Raw genomic sequence first — 16,770 nt, 5'->3', positions numbered from 1 at the left:
CACGCGTTTTTAATTTTTTTAGAATACTTCCAGACCCCCAGTCCCCCCGTTTTCAATAGGTTCCGTCAAAGTTGCATATGTGCAAAATATGAAGTCGATTGCTTCAAATTTCGGACACTTATCGTGTTTCATATCAAACTCCAAAAATCAGTCGAAAATCGCGAAAAAAACATGGATACCGACGTCGGATCCGGATCATTTCTTATAAGCTTGTGTGCCTCGTGGAGGGTTAAAAAGGAGGCAGATGTTAATTTTGTAGCTCCAACGGTTCGAAAGTTATTCAGGAAAAACCAAAAGACGAGAACGGAGAACGAAGAACGGACAGACAAAAAAAAATTTCTTTTTCGACGGTGATCATTTCTGTACCAATGTCGATCCCATAGGACCTACCGTTATCGAGATATAAAATTATTATACGAGCGCAGATACTTTCTAAAAATTCGATTTCATCGATAGTGATTGTTACATTACAGTTGTCTCACCTTGTATAAACTTGAAGCACCGTTAAAGTCGTAAAACAGCGAACTCGTATAAGGGGGGCAATTAAAATAACAAACCCCGGGAACGATTTGGGCGTTTAACAGAGCGCAAAAGAGCCAACCAATTAATTAAATACCATTACGTACCGGTAGCTTCGTTGTAGTAAACATTGATCCGTTCTAATTGCAAATCGCTGTCCCCCGTATAAATGCCGCTGGGGTCAATGCCATGCTCTTCGGAAATCACTGCCCAAAACTGCAAGAAATAAAGTTATCAGACTGGAAACTATCGTTATCCGCTATATCGCCGCGTTAAACCAATAATTAAAGTATGAGCGGAACGTCAGACAAAACTGGTCGCTGGTTTTTGCGTCATGTTTTTTGTTCGACATATCTCCGACTCTCTTTTCAATCCAAACAGAGATTTACTCCGACTGTGAAGAGGTGTTGATGGTAAAGTCTGTTCATACATATAAGAAAGTGACTAACTGATAGGAATTAAGGAAAAACCGGGGCAAGTTGTAAGAATGAAATATGGCCGAACAAGTTCGTACTTTGCTTAGGATTTAATTATTTGGGGTTTTGTTAGGAAAGATACTAAACAATATTTATTTATTTATGTATGTATTTATGTTTAAATCCAAAATAAAATTACAAATTATTGTTATTACCTACTTAAATTACTTAAAATTATTCACATAATATATCAGTATCACTATCGCTATCATCGCCATTTGCAATATGGATATACGATTGTTCTGCTTTTTCTATATGTTTAACAGAATTTGCCCAACTTTGTGGAGGGATGTTAAAAACTTCGGTTTCTATAAGTTTGAGGACATTGGATTTAACACGGGGAAAAACATTGTTACGACGAATGGCAGATTTCAGTTGGTGCCAAACATGTTCAATGGGATTAAATATACAGTGGTAAGGGAAGCCTTAAAACTGTATGCCCTAGATTTTTTGCATAATTATCGCAGACGTATTCCTTTTGTAGGTTCAAGCTTTGTAGAACCATAATTAATTGCTTGTTGGTATAATCTTCGTGAAAATAAATGTCGTTATTATACATGTAGTTTTGGATTGTTGCTTTTGTGTCACATGAGGAAAGGGTTTTAGTCAACTGTGCTACTGAGATAACTTGCATTGTCCATTACAATTACGCTATTAGGAGAAATGTTTGGAACTAGCTTGTTTTTAAACCAACCTTCAAATAAATCAGCGGTGGTGGCTTCATGGTAATCCAGAGAAGAATCTTTAATATTTTTCGCAGACAGAGAAAGTCCATTTGGAATCCAACCATCTTTAGAGGTAGCATGCAAAATAGTTATGCTTGTACCTCTTTTTGATGGCGCGTCTGTTTTTAACTTATCAGTTGAGTCAACCCAATCCTTTTCCGGGGTATTATAAGTGTCGAACCAGGTCTCATCCAAGGAAATAATTTTCCTTTGTTGTTCTCTGTAAATCCTATTTTTTTTGTAGATATTCCAGTCGCCATTTTTGAATTCTAAAAGATTCCATTAAAACTTACCTTTTATCAATGTTTTTAAATCTACAACACATGTGTTGAATACAGTTCCATAAGGTAGTTCTGCCACATTTAACACCGGTTTCATCTTTTTCAAGCCTCCTAATTAAGACATCTAATGTAGGCACGCTCTGTTCCTCGTATAACTGGTAAATTTTACGCCGTATTATATCTTGATCACTTTCATGTACACTCGAGAAAATGTCAGCATCGCTTCTTTTTTTCCTCGCTTAAATGGGATTACTCACAATTTTCCATACAGTTGATGTTGGAATTTTCGTTAATGTGGCCGTTTCGTCTAAAGATGCTTGCTTGCTGGCACCACGTTCAATGAGAGTCAAATAAACATTGTTTACAACTTCCTTAGTCTCAATAGAATAGTGTTTTCTACATTTGGGCGGGAGCATCTCGTGAGATACACCAGACTCGCACATATTTTGTATAATTCGCACACGAATCAACACACGCTGTATTATACACGAAATAAGAATGATTACTAATAAACTTAAACTAAATGGTATACTAAATCAAAGAATATTATATTAAACACAGGTAGGTATAAAATTAATTTGTACTACGGAATACAATTTTACCTGAATTTAAATTCCGACACTTTGGGTAATAATCTTCTTGCGTTGTATGCTAATGACCACCATTCGATACTCCCATTCAAAAGCAATTGGTCACTTTCTTATATCTATGAACAGACCATACATAATACGTCCTCTCAATTGTACCGGAAACGGCAGCCGTACGCGCGCGCGACATTCAAATCACTGTCAAAATAATTTATTAATAAAATTGAAATAAAATAATCTTAAAAAATTATTCAAATGACTACTTTTGAAAAGAGAACACTTTAGTTATAGGTATTTTCATTAAAAATTACTTGGCAATTTAATCTGTCATTTTTATATTTTATTTTTCACATAGTTTCTCTTAGTAAAAGGAATACAATGACTAATGAAGTTATTATTTAAAAATTAAGTAATCATGTTCACCTTACTGACTGTCTTAATTTATATTTCTACAAAAAATTTTCTTAATACTCTTAAATATAACGGTCTTATGCTTGTCTGCACTGGTAGCCGTTTTTTGTTGGAAGAAAGCTGCACCAAAATAGTTGGGTTCGTCGTTAAAAGTAGAAGAATGCATTTTGGCGCCTACCGATATATATATATATATATATATATATATATATATATATATATATATATATATATATATATATATATATATATATATATATATATATATATATATATATATATATATATATATATATATATATACGCCTTCTAAAAATGTCACCCGTCTGTAGATATGCGCTGGAATCTTTCGGGAATGGCGACGAAGCGTTTTCGGTGCAATGTATTTCCGGTGATAAAAAAAAACAGCAGAAATATTAAAAATATTTGTTGTTATATTTATATCTGTGCGAGTGGGAGGTCCTGCTACTTAATTACGATTATTTTGAAAATACGATGGTTTATTGGTAGCCCAGTTGATAGCTTATCAAACTAGTTTTTTAATAATATTTGTTCATTTTTTGTGGTTCGTATTTGCGTTTGTCTCTTAGGAGTAAACTAAAAGCACAGCCCAAAAAAAAAGTATTGCTGTATTGCTGTGATGTGGGCATAACAATCAATCACCAAAATATTTCGTTTCAGAAGATCTTAAAAAATTAGTATTTAGTATTAATTTATTTAGTAGTTAAATTCGTGTTAGTATTACGACCATGAATTGTAATTGAAAATTCCCTCTTGCAGATTGTGCATTTAACTGCAAGGAACTGAAACCCTTTCTTTAAATTTTCGTTTGAACGGTTTTTACTTTTTTTTATCGCTCATATTTGAATTTATAATCTAAAAATTATATTATTAATGTAATTTTTTGAGTTTGATTTTAAATACATATTATAATCTAATATTATTTAATTAAAATGAAAATGAAACTATAATATTAATACTTCCGTGCACTAAAATAAATACAATTTTATTTTATTTTGTACACTGCAAATCTTGTTAACTTGATCAAAAAGTACGAAATTGTTGCTTTTCAAATGAATTAAACAGAAAGGGAACTCCCATGAAACTTGGCCGTACGTACCACGCATGCGGCAAGACTGGGAAGCAAGCCGTCCATACTGCACATTAAAGATCAGCCTGAGGATTACGTATAGAAATATTGGAGGGGTAGATATATCCATCTCTTTTCCGAAATGCAATGTTGACGTTGTTAGAACAAAAGGTCTGTAGTATCTATCCATCTCTCCAGGTACATAATCAACCTAGGTTTTTAATAATAATAATATTCGCTTATTTTTTGCAGTTCGTGTTTACATTTCTTTATTAGCAAGTAAACCAAAAGCACAAAGTAAAAAAATTAACTGGGAAACAATTTGAAAAACGATCAAAACCCAGTCCCTTATTTCATAGCTACTTATTTCTTAACATATTATGATACATTAACGTGTATAGATAGAAATAAAAACTGTACAGTATCTTATTAATATAAATCTAGTTCGGCTAATTATATTTGACTAATGGATCGATTACAAAGAAAAGTTTTATAATTTGTTACGTTATTGGGAAGAGCATTATACCATTTGTAGACACAGTAGGAAAACTATATCGAATATTCAAAGTGTGGGCATCAGTTCGGTATTTTATTTTTTCAAAGAGATATGAAGGGCAGACATTTAAAATTATATTATGGTAAAAAACGACTGCCTGAAACTGTCTACGTTTTTACATTGATTGCCAATTAGCCTCACGGAGGCCCACCTCAAAAATTAACCAAAATTTGGTTTTCGTAATTACAATCGGAAATTCTGGTTATCTTTACATGTTTATAACTTTCAAAAGTCTTATAAATACCAATAACAATTTTTTTTCATTAACGGTTAAAATGATACTGATGGTAGTTCAATAGTTTTTATTCGATAAAATACTCTACGCCTCATATACTTATCGGGCATTAAATTTTAAGGGCTTTAAGGCATCTCATCTGAATTGCTAAAAATACTTTTGTTAAACGTTAGGTAGCACTAAGTAAATTTTAAAGTTCGTTAAAAAAAAATGCGCAAATATATATACCGAAAAATGACAATAAAACATTAATTAACGTTGTTGTGAGAATTTAAGTGTAATAATGGAGAGCTCTTTAAATCTAATCGATCATTAAGCAATACATTTGAATGTGTCATTTTGTTAATCTCCATGGCTTCCAATAAATTTAATTTCCTACTTTTTGTGGTTGTACGTAAAATATCAAAATTGTCGACAAAAATTTGTGTTTTTTTGTGTTTAAGTGTGTAGCATAATTAGAATCCGGAGTATTGTTTTTAAACTCCCTTTTATGTTCGTTAATGTTATTATATTAGGTTTCGGTTAAATAGAGTTTACTGTTGCCTGGATTTGTTTTTTATTTATAATTTTATCGATAGTGGACGGACGGTAGCCGTTGATCATGGCAATTTGTTTAATGACATTAAGTTTTTTGTTGTAATTTTCTGTTGAGAGTGGGGTATTAAGAAGTCTGTGTATAAAAGAATTAAATGCAGCCATTTTGTGTGGTATAAGGGTGATTTGAGTTGTTATGTATGACTTTGTCCGTGTGTGAAGGTTTATGGTAAATGAAAAAATCGAATCTAAAAAATTAATAGAGTTATCCTGTTCAATCTCGATAATGAATTTTATACGATTATGTAATGAGTGATTGTAATTTAAAAAAGAAATCAATTGTCTGTCCGTTCCAACAACGCAAGTAAAGACATCATCCACGCATCTATAATAGAAAACTTTTACTTAAAGGATGTTCTTGTATGATATTTTCCAAATTACCCACACAAATCTCGGCTAACAAATTACTAAGTGGGTTTCCCATAATCAAACCTTCCTTAGACATGTAAATCTGTCCATTAAACTCAAAATAATTTTGGTCTAAAGATGCTATTAAGCAATCTAATAAATCTCGTTTCACCGAAGGGTTAACCTGCTTCCGAGTCAGGATGAAATCTACTAAATCGATCACATCTATAGGTGGAATACTGGGAAATAAGTTTTGTACATCAAAAGACAATAGTATTGCGTTAGCAGGAATTTTGATATCTTTAATTTTGTTGATTAATTCAATCTTTCCTCCATGTTTCCGAACTCGATTTTCGAACACCCTGTATTCCCCATACGCCAACCCAGCCATACGGAGAAACCGAATTGACAGTCGGTGAACAGCGTCGCATGTGTAGACAGTCTGCACGAAATGACGAAAGCTGCTATTATATCAGGCGAGATACGGTTTGGACATTAGAGACACGCTCCGTAATCGCCAGCCATTTTTAATTTTGCAGTCCGTTCTCCGTTTCTCTCTGGCATTAATTTGCTATATCTTTTGAATGGTTTGCAACATAGCCTTCAAATCTGGCTCCTTTTAAGTAGTGCTGTGAAGACATCGAAAACCAGATTAAGTGTCTGGGAGGATATTGTTATCGTATAGGAACTGACGAAGTTGTTTAGCTCCAATTTTTTCAATGATCTCTGAGGACGGTTGGTAACAAACTGATTGGTCTAAAATCGTTAATGCCACTTGGACACTCTTTCTTTGAAACGGGTATAACGTCAGCTTGCTTCCATGAGTCCGGGAAAACCTCGGACAGCAGACACTCGTTAACAAGGAAAGTGATATGATCGACTAAATGTAGCAGTTCAAAGAATCCTTTTTATATCAATATTGCAGAGCCATCAGAGTTAGTTTTAATACTTAAGTTTTATTAATTTCCTCAGGAACGGAATGAATTAGGACCAAACCCCGGATCAATACCACCAATAGCTCCAAAAGAAGTAAAGCAACATTAAAACTATCAGGTTGGCCAAACATTAAACTATGATTACTGTGCACTCGAAGTTAAATGTACTTGCGAAATATGCCCTTTTCTCGGCTCTCACACAGGGGTTCTATACTCGCTTAAAGCAATATCTGACTTAAGACGTTTGTATCTTAAACGCGACCTATTTTTAATTTTTGTTAAAAGTTTAAGGTTTTCGGTAAGCCAAGGGGCCGGGGGTCTCTTAGTTATAACTAACTAATCAAATAAATAATGCATATTATTCGTAAGAAAGTCAACTTGTACGTATATATCGTCAAAAAAGTATAAAAGATCCCGGTTACTTGATCTAAAGGTTCAAAAAATACAGGGAAAATAAAAAAAAGGTTCTAGGTAAAGCGCCCTCTAGTGACCGATTTCCGAAACGCTTTTTGACAAGCTGTAACTCGCAAAACATTACGATTTCTAATTTTCGTTAAATTATTTTACCACGTTGAATCTTTCCGAACGCCCGTATGTTGTTGAACTCTTTCTACGTAAAGCAGTTCCGTTTTTGCACCGAATGGACCGTTCGACACGTGAACATGACGTGCGTTCGCACAATCAAAAATTTATAAATCCAGTCTCGCCGGCGGTCTCACCCCTATACCTGTCCCCAAATCGTCCCGATATTATTTAAACACGACGCAAATTTTTGCCCGATCACGGCAGGGAACGGCAGGAAAAATGAGAGAATTTGCTGAACGAGCGACATGTTTAAAACAAAGAATAATTTAAAATACCCGTTTATTTCATAAGAGCCAATTAGTTCCTATTCCGCTTCAACTAACAAAAAAAAAATAACTAAAGCAAAAATAATTGACGAACGGAAGAGTTGTTTCCAGAGAAGTGTTATGCAGGAGAGAACTGCCAATGTCTAAGTCAGTTGAAATTCTACAACGGTATCACGTAAATACTTAATTTGATTGCAAAATTATTATAGAATATGAGCGAACGTGACAACAATATGGGTAGAAAACGGCATTGGCCATTATGGCGAAAATGCGATGATCATTGACGAATGTAGCACAGAAAGCTTTCCCCATCGAACAGGATTTTTAATTCATAACCTACTCAAAAATGAATTATTTTCAAACGTTCCAAACCTGCTTTCTTTTATGGGTTTCTTAAGTTTCGGGAACAGGAAAAAGTGCAGGGGGCCATATCTCGTGAATGTGGTGGCTGAGGCATCATTCTGGTTAGAGTGAGCTGATGCATTATCGTGATGCAAAATCCATGCATTGTTTTGCCTCCATTTCGGACGTTTTCTTCGTATTGCACGATTTTGTGGTAAGAACTCTTGATACACTACGCCCATGACAATCAAAGAAAGCAGTAAACAAAACCTTGTAAAACTTATAAACATTCTTTTTTTGCATCACTGTATTTTACACAAAATTTTATGCAAATTCTTTTTTCAGTTTTGCTTTATTAGCTACGTCGGTTTACGTTAGTATTAGTTTTCCGTATGCCTCGAACTTGTTTTCGTTTTTTTTTTATGTTATTAAACCCTTACCATTAAAATGACAGAGTTTACGTACTTCGTATTGGTTACGACGAATGGCAGATTTCAGTTGGTGCCAAACATGTTCAATGGGATTAAATATACAGTGGTAAGGTGGAAGCCTTAAAACTGTATGCCCTAGATTTTTTACATAATTATCAAAGACGTATTCCTTTTGTAGGTTCAAGCTTTGTAAAACCTCAATTAGTTGCTTTTTGGTATAACCTTCGTGAAAATAAATGTCGTTATTATACATGTAGTTTTGGATTGTTGCTTTTGTGTCACATGAGGAAGGGGTTTTAGTCAACTCTCTCTCTGTGATAACTTGCATTTTCCATTACAATGACGCTATTAGGAGGAATATTTGGAACTAGTTTGTTTTTAAACCAACTTTCAAATAAATCAGCGGTGGTGTCTTCATGGTAATCCAGAGAAGAATCTTTAATATTTTTCGCAGACAGAGAAAGACCATTTGGAATCCAACCATCTTTAAAGGTAGCATGCAAAATAGTTATGCTTGTACCTTTTTTCGATATCGCGTTTGTTTTTAACTTATCAGTTGAGTCAACCCAATCCTTTTCCGGGGTATTATAAGTGTCGAACCAGGTTTCATCCAAGGAAATAATTTTCCTTTGTTGTTCTCGGTAAATCCTATTTTTTTCTAGATATTTCAGTCGCCATTTTCGAATTCTAAAAGATTCCATTAAAACTTGCCTTTTATCAATGTTTTTAAATCTACAACACATGTGTTGAATACAGTTCCATAAGGTAGTTCTGCCACATTTAACACCGGTTTCATCTTTTTCAAGCCTCCTAATTAAGATATCTAATGTAGGCACGCTTTGTTCCTCGTATAACTGGTAAATTTTACGCCGTATTATATCTTGATCACTTTCATCTACACCCGAGAAAATGTCAGCATCGCTTCTTTTTTTCCTCGCTGAAATGGGATTATTCACAATTTTCCATACAGTTGATGTTGGAATTTTCGTCAATGTGGCCGTTTCTTCTACTTAATGTGGCCGTTTATTCTACTTGCTGGCACCACGTTCAATGAGAGTCAAATAAACATTGTTTATAGCTTCCTTAGTCTCAATAGAATAGTGTTTTCTACATTTGGGCGGGAGCATCTCCTGAGATGCACTAGACTCGCACATATTTTGCATAATTCGCACACGATTCAACACACGCTGCATTACACACGAAATAAGAATGATTACTAATAAACTTAAACTAAGTAGTATACCAAACCAAAGAATATTAAACACAGGTAGGTATAAAAATTATTTTCTATTACGGACCACAATTTTACCTGAATCGAAATTCCGAAACTTTAGGTAATAATCTTGTTGCATTGTATGTTAATGACCACCTTTGGATAATCCCATTCAAAAACAATTGGTCACTTTCTTATATCTATGAACAGACCATACCTGTCACCAATATGGGAATCAGTCATCCGAGACGGTGTTTATGGCCCTCATGTAGCTCCGCCCCCCTCAAACAATATATAAACAGGTACAGAGTTAAATCCGGAAGTTTTGTAAAATGTATTACAGTAGCCTATGGAAGTTGCTTTGAAAAAACAAAAGTGCTAGTAAACATATTAAAACAAATATATTTCATTAATTTGAATTCAATTAGAAAACACCCTGTATATTAGCAGATCATTTTTATTTGAAAAGCTCTCAGCTTTTAACTACTTTAGGTCGTTATAGGCGACTAATAACCACAAATAGACGGGTATGCAATAAAAAGATAACTCGTATAGGAATGCAATACCCAAAGGCAATAGCGGACCCAGTTAAAATGATGTGCATGCACCAAACAAATTAGCCTTTCGAAGCGGATATTATTTCGCAATTTTAAGATCCTGCGTCTGATTTATCGTCGTAAATTGGTCGGGTTTGAACGTTTTCTATGTCGAATTTAAATAACGACGGTATGAACGTATTATTCGTTAATTTAATATTAACAGTTACGATAAATAAATATATCCGATTTGACACGGTCTCACCAAATAACCAACATCGGAATTTTGAGGGCAAACCTATAAAAAATATCAAAGATTTAATTAAAAATTATGAATGGACATATAAACAAAATTAATAAAGTAAAATAATGAAATAATAATTTGGAATGTTTACATTTTTTTTGGTTGGAGATTTTAACATACCCATATTAAAAGTCATTTCAAAACTTTTTTATTTGGAATCAATTAAATCAAATTAATCATCATGTGGATGAAGATCTTTTTCATCCATCACTTTCGTTTGAAAAAAAAAACAATCTTCGAAAATTGAACTGCGGTGACTTTTACTTGGTGAAAATCCATTTATTAAAATAACTAACTATATTGTCCTAAAATTTATATTGGACAAACATGTAGATCCTTCAAGAAACGCAATAACGAACATAAAAGAGCATTTATGAACAATAGTCTGGATTCTAATTATGCTACACACTTAAACACAGAAAAACACATTTTTGACGACAATTTTGATATTTTACATACATAAAATTAAATTTATTGAAAGCCATGGAGATCAGCAAAATGAGACAGTAACTTAACGATCAATTAGATTTAAATACCTCTCCATTATTAAACTTATATCCTCACAACAACATTAATTAAGGTTTTATTGTAATTTTTCGGTATATATAGTAGCAGGTAGTTTGTAAATATTACATTTGATAAAGACACCGTGTTGTCGAAACAATTGTCATGTAAAAATACATAATTTCGTGAAAATCTGAACTTTTAGTTTTTCTTCGAAAAGTAAATTGTCATGTGATCATCTTACATGTTACATACTTTTATGGCAAAATGCATGAAGTATTTAACACATGTATTGCAAACAGTAACGGGAAGAAAGAATATCCAATATGCTCTTCAGGGAGTATCCAAAGGGTTATTCAAAAGAAGATTACATTCAAAATTAAATATAAAAGGTGTAAAAAAGCCGAAGGCAAAATATACTTTTCTCAACTCAAAGCAAAAACCAAAACGCGATATCAAAATAGCAAATAACTTGTAGCTTGATTATATAATTTGGATTGTTTACATTTTTTGTACAACGGTGATTTTGTTTTAGTTGGAAATGTTAATATACCCAGATTAAAAGACATTTCAAAAATCAAGTAAATGATCATATTTTGGTAATTACTCCTTTACAATTTCTACTAAGAGCAAATAAAAATAGTTTGTTGATGAAAATCTTCGTCGTAAATCATAACATATAATGGCATTGGATCAGTCTCTTCAATTCCTAAACAATACCCTTTCCCACACACCTGCGTGAAGTATCTTTAAATATTTCAGTAATGTCTAATGCAAACTATTTCCAAAGTGTAATTTGTAGGTATTTATTTATTTTTTTTATATGTATTTTTCCTGTCTAGCGCTGCTGCCTTCTTCTTAGGATAGCTTTAAAAACGGAGGCATAAAATATCTTATTTTGTTCATCCGAACCGTGTCCTTTTCATTGTATATCAATACGCGAATAAAATTATTATTATTATTATTATTATTGTTATAAATCACTTTCGTTTGTAAAAAAAAAACAATTTTCGAAAAGCAAATTATCATGTGATGATCTGCTGGATTGATCTGCTCAACGGTCCAGAGCAAAAGCCAAAACGCGATATCAAAATATAACATAACTTGAAACTTGATGAGATACAGAAGATATAGAGAGATTATCTTGGCAGTATATGACAAAGAAAAAGGGTACACACTTTATTTCTGTTTACGAAGGGGCAAGTCAAAAACTTCCTCGTGTTCTTTATCGACGTTAATATCTTTTAACCGTTATCCTTATTGAAGACAGTGAAGTGCGCGAAGCCGTTAAAAGTCTTAAGGTAAATAAGACTATAGGACCTGATAATGTAGCTTTCCAAATGTTTGGAAGGAGGAAAAACTATGCCAAATGTTCAAAAAGGGCGTTTTTTTAGAAATAGTTCAACTGTTTCTAACTTGTTACTCAGTATACTTGTGTACTCAGTATATTGAAGAAAGCTGAGTTAATAATCTTCTTCCAAATCATTTATTGGTACTATTTACAAATCTTCTGGATTAGTCTTGCGTCTGTTGTTTATAAATCAAACTTGCAGATGTTTTGCCAATCATACTGTTGACTTCTTGAGAGCTCGAAGCAAACTGTCTCGCATTTTACTGTATACCTGCTTATTATCGTTTGAGGGGGAGGCGCTTTATGAGGTGCGTGAACTCCTGGCATCTCAAATGGAATTTTGTCTTTGACGGGTCGAAAATGTTGAGAGATTTTTGGACTAGTGGTAAATCTGGTTATATTTCTTTAGAACTTTCGATATGTGGTCAGTGAGTCAGTAAGGTTGTGGTGAGGTGTATTTTATGATGGAACGCTTAATACCTTTAATGTAGAAATTATTAGAGAGAAGAGCAGAGGTAAACTCTTTTAATTTTGTGTTCAGTGACTTGGGCTGAGATAATAACAAGAGAGTTGATAGCCGATGATTTTTGAGCCGGATAGTGAAGTGACAATGCAAAAAAAAACCTACGTCAGGGTGTATCTAATTTAAATGTCTAAAAAATCTACTAGGGATTCGTGACCATGAGGCCAAATAACAAAAGTATCATCGACATAGCGTTTGCGTTGTTTGGTTTTAGATGGAATGTGTGGAGAGCCTTCTCAAAGCCTTAGCTGTTGCCGACGTTTGTTCAAAAACGTGACCTGTATAAGAGAAATATGTTCCAGACAAGCATTTTTGAATTAAGGTGAGAAGATTTGACTCCAGATTCGCAGAATTTAACATATCTGAAATGATGTTCACAGCTTCAGGAATAGGAACTTCAGTAAAGATGGATTCTACGTCAACCTTTGGGAGTCCCTAGAGACGAGGAGTTTTAGAGTCATGAGGGGTGGCGGACTTTTTCACGGAGTTTGATAGAGAAGAAGGCTTAATTACAGATTTAAGGTTGCCTTCCATCGATGACGTAGGATTTTTTTTCAGTTGACGATATGATCCGTCTGTAAGAATATCTTGATACTTTTCCCTGATTTTTCATATCGAACTCGGATGGGGACAAGATGGAAGCAATTTCAAGTTGTAGAGTCAGAAGAGTCTTATTGATTTGGTCTATTTCCTTACGGGTATGATGAATTCTTTTGAACATTCTTGTTTTTTGTTTTCAGGACGGGTCGACTAAATTAGTTAACTCTTACTTCAACAGAAGATTGTATCATCTTGCCTAAAACAATAATCAATCTACTACCCATACATCTGTCACTTTCCTTTTGTTTTGACACATGTATCTCTTAATAATTAGGCTGACGATTTCCTGATTTACTCTCTTCAACTCATAATGTGAGGGGTGACAGGGTCTGATAGAGAAGATGCCTTAATAACAGATTTAAAGTTGCCTTCCATAGACGACGATAAGTTGACGATATCGTCCCTCTATAAGAATATCTTGAATCTTATCCTGATATTCATTTGTGTTCATAGCCACCGCAGCATTTCCTTTATCTTATCAATAGAAAATCAGACCTAACGTTGGGTTTACAGAAAACCTACGCACACAGCCGAAAGCAATTCTACACTTGCCACTGTTGTCCTTCCAATTGAAACTGAATTATTGAAAATAAAAAAACTCAATATATAATAATAATAACAATACGCATTACAACAAGAATTCGCCAAACCCATCTTGGCCTTGGCGCCTTCAAGACTTCTCAAGATCAATTTGATTTACTCATGATTGTCTTCGGCAAATGGTGCACATTGACGTTTATTAGAGAATGGACGATTTTCTCGTATTTTCGTAGACCGCTCTATAAATAGGGCGATAAATCGCACAATCTATATATATATATATAACACACGGGGTACATCTTTCAGCTGTTCCATCTTCGTTGCAAGCGGGAAATCTAAAATAATGTTGCGTGTCGCCTTATAGTTCAACGAACACTTAATTTTTCTTGCTCCCTATAAATAGACGTCAAATATAAATAAATCGGAAACCTAAGTGCGGCCATTTTTTTCCACAGACGTCGACTTAACGCCAGGTAGAAGATAATAATGCAAGATTTCGATGGAACGCATCACAGTAGCGACAATCATCATTCTAAACGTTAAACGCTATTAGGAGTAGGAGTAAACTTGTGAAATTGGCCTATCGGTGTTTTTTTTTGTCAATTGACCGAAATAATTTTAAAAATACAATAAAATTTAAAAAAAATGCTAACGATTTGATGAAAATTAAATACGATTTCGCTTCATAAAGTAATAAGACGCTACATAATTCCATAATGTCTTCTTGAGAACAACTAACATGTGCATAATAATTTTTATTACTTATTCTTATTGAAACGAAAGCATTGTCTGGATTTGGATTGAAAAGGAAACTTAAAATAAATAAGAACTAAAAGTTCAGATTTTCACGAAATTATATAAGGTTGTTCGGAAAGTCATTTCGTTTTTTTCCGTCAGAGGACTTAATTACGTTTTTTCGAAACCAACTTCACACTTAAGCCGCATAACCATTATATTTCTTGAGAGCTGATATTGCAAGGCTTGTGTGTGAAAAAGTTCTATTAAATCTACGCAGTAGTTTTTGGTTGGTGCCCTTTTAAATATGGAGAGCAATAAGCAGCATTTTCGTCATATTTTACTTTTTTACTTCAGAAAAGGTAAAAATGCTGTCCAAGCGAGAAAAAAATTGACGGATGTGTATGGAGAAGGCGTGTTAATAGTACGCCAGTGCCAGAATTGGTTTGCAAAATTTCGATCCGGCAATTTTGATGTCGAAGATGCACCACGGTCTGGAAGGCCGGTCGAAGCTGACAAAGATGCGATAAAGGCATTAGTTGATGCAAATCGGCGAATAACCACACGAGAGATCGGTGAGAGATTAAATTTGTCGAATTCGACTGTTTATGGCCATTTGAAACTCGAAGCTCGATGTGTGGGTGCCCCATGTCCTTACGGAGCGAAATTTGTGTCGTCGCGTTGACGTGTGTGATTCGCTCCTCAAACGTCAAGAAAATGATCCATTTTTGAAGCGGATTATTACTGGGGACGAAAAATGGGTTGTATACAACAATGATAAACGCAAGAGGTCACGGAGCAGAAAAGATGAACCGGCTCAAAGCGTGTCAAAAGCCAACATTCACCAAAAAAAGGTGATGCTCTCCGTTTGGTGGGATGTCAAAGGAATCGTTTTTTTTGAGCTTTTGCCGGACAATACAACGATTAATTCAGAAGTCTATTGTCATCAACTGGACAAATTGAATGATTCACTTAAAGAGAAGAGGCCCGAATTAATCAACAGGAAGGGTGTAGTGTTCCACCAGGATAATGCGAGACCTCACACAAGTTTGGTCACTCGCCAAAAACTTTTACAGCTTGAATGGGACGCACTGCAACATCCACCATATTCTCCAGATCTGGCGCCTTCCGACTACTATTTGTTCCGGTCCCTGCAAAATTTTTTGGATGGCAAAACCTTTACCTCAAATGAAGATGTCAAAAACCACCTGAACCAGTTTTTTGCCAGCAAGGACCAAAACTTTTATGAGAGGGGAATTATGTTACTGCCAGAAAGGTGGCAAAAGGTGTTGGACCAGAATGGCCAATATATAATTTAATAAAATATTTATTCATTATACGAAAACTCTCTTTCATGTTCCCCAAAAAAAAACGAAATGACTTTCCGAACAACCCAATAATATATTATGACATGACAATTGTTTCGACAACACCGTGTCTTTATCAAATGTAATATTTACACACTACCTGCTACTGTATATAGCGAGGAATGACAATAAAACCTTAATTAATATGTTGTGAGAATTTAAGTTTAATAATGGAGAGGTATTTAAATGTCTCATTTTGTTAATCTCCATGGCTTCCAATAAATTTAATTTTCTACATTTTGTGGCTGTATGGAAAATATCAAAATTGTCGAGAGAAATCAAGAAGTTTTATTAAAACATATTTCTTAATGCTTTTAACTATTAACAAATGAAGCACACCATATTTAAAACCAGTTTGTTTACATCCACGGCGATTTTACTATTTATTTTCCAAATCTTCAATTTTTTTGCCATGTCGTTGGATCGCCTTATATGACATGTGCATGTGAGATGTGTGACAAAACACAAATGGATTAACAAATCCAGAGGAATGTTAAGAACTCTATAAGCACTTAGACGTTGTAAGAGTAATAAAATCACAACGACCCAGATTAGCTCTCCATGCTAATGTGGATGTGGAAATACCGCTGGGAAAGCTGAGATTGTGTTAGAAAGACCAGCCTAGCAGGGTGGTAAATGTGCCCCTTGGAGCGCCAATTGAATCACCCCCTAGCGCAATAGCTTTACAACACTGCCGAATATTTTGTAAACGAAAT

General features: G+C 34.2%; 1 protein-coding gene across 1 annotated transcript in view; it reads right to left on the bottom strand.

Moving 5' to 3' along the window:
- The window catches only part of LOC132708183 (tubulin beta chain-like), a 63,807-nt gene that overhangs the window by 19,932 nt on the left and 27,105 nt on the right, over positions 1-16,770 (bottom strand). Inside the window, exon 2 of the mRNA XM_060680344.1 lies at positions 627-735. Coding sequence (XP_060536327.1) covers positions 627-735 — 109 coding nt within the window. The remainder of the gene's footprint in view (positions 1-626; positions 736-16,770) is intronic.

This window comes from Cylas formicarius, unplaced genomic scaffold (genome assembly GCF_029955315.1).
Source record: "Cylas formicarius isolate icCylForm1 unplaced genomic scaffold, icCylForm1.1 PGA_scaffold_10__41_contigs__length_53128322, whole genome shotgun sequence".
Taxonomy (NCBI): domain Eukaryota; kingdom Metazoa; phylum Arthropoda; class Insecta; order Coleoptera; family Brentidae; genus Cylas; species Cylas formicarius.
This window is presented reverse-complemented; position numbering and strand designations above follow the sequence as displayed.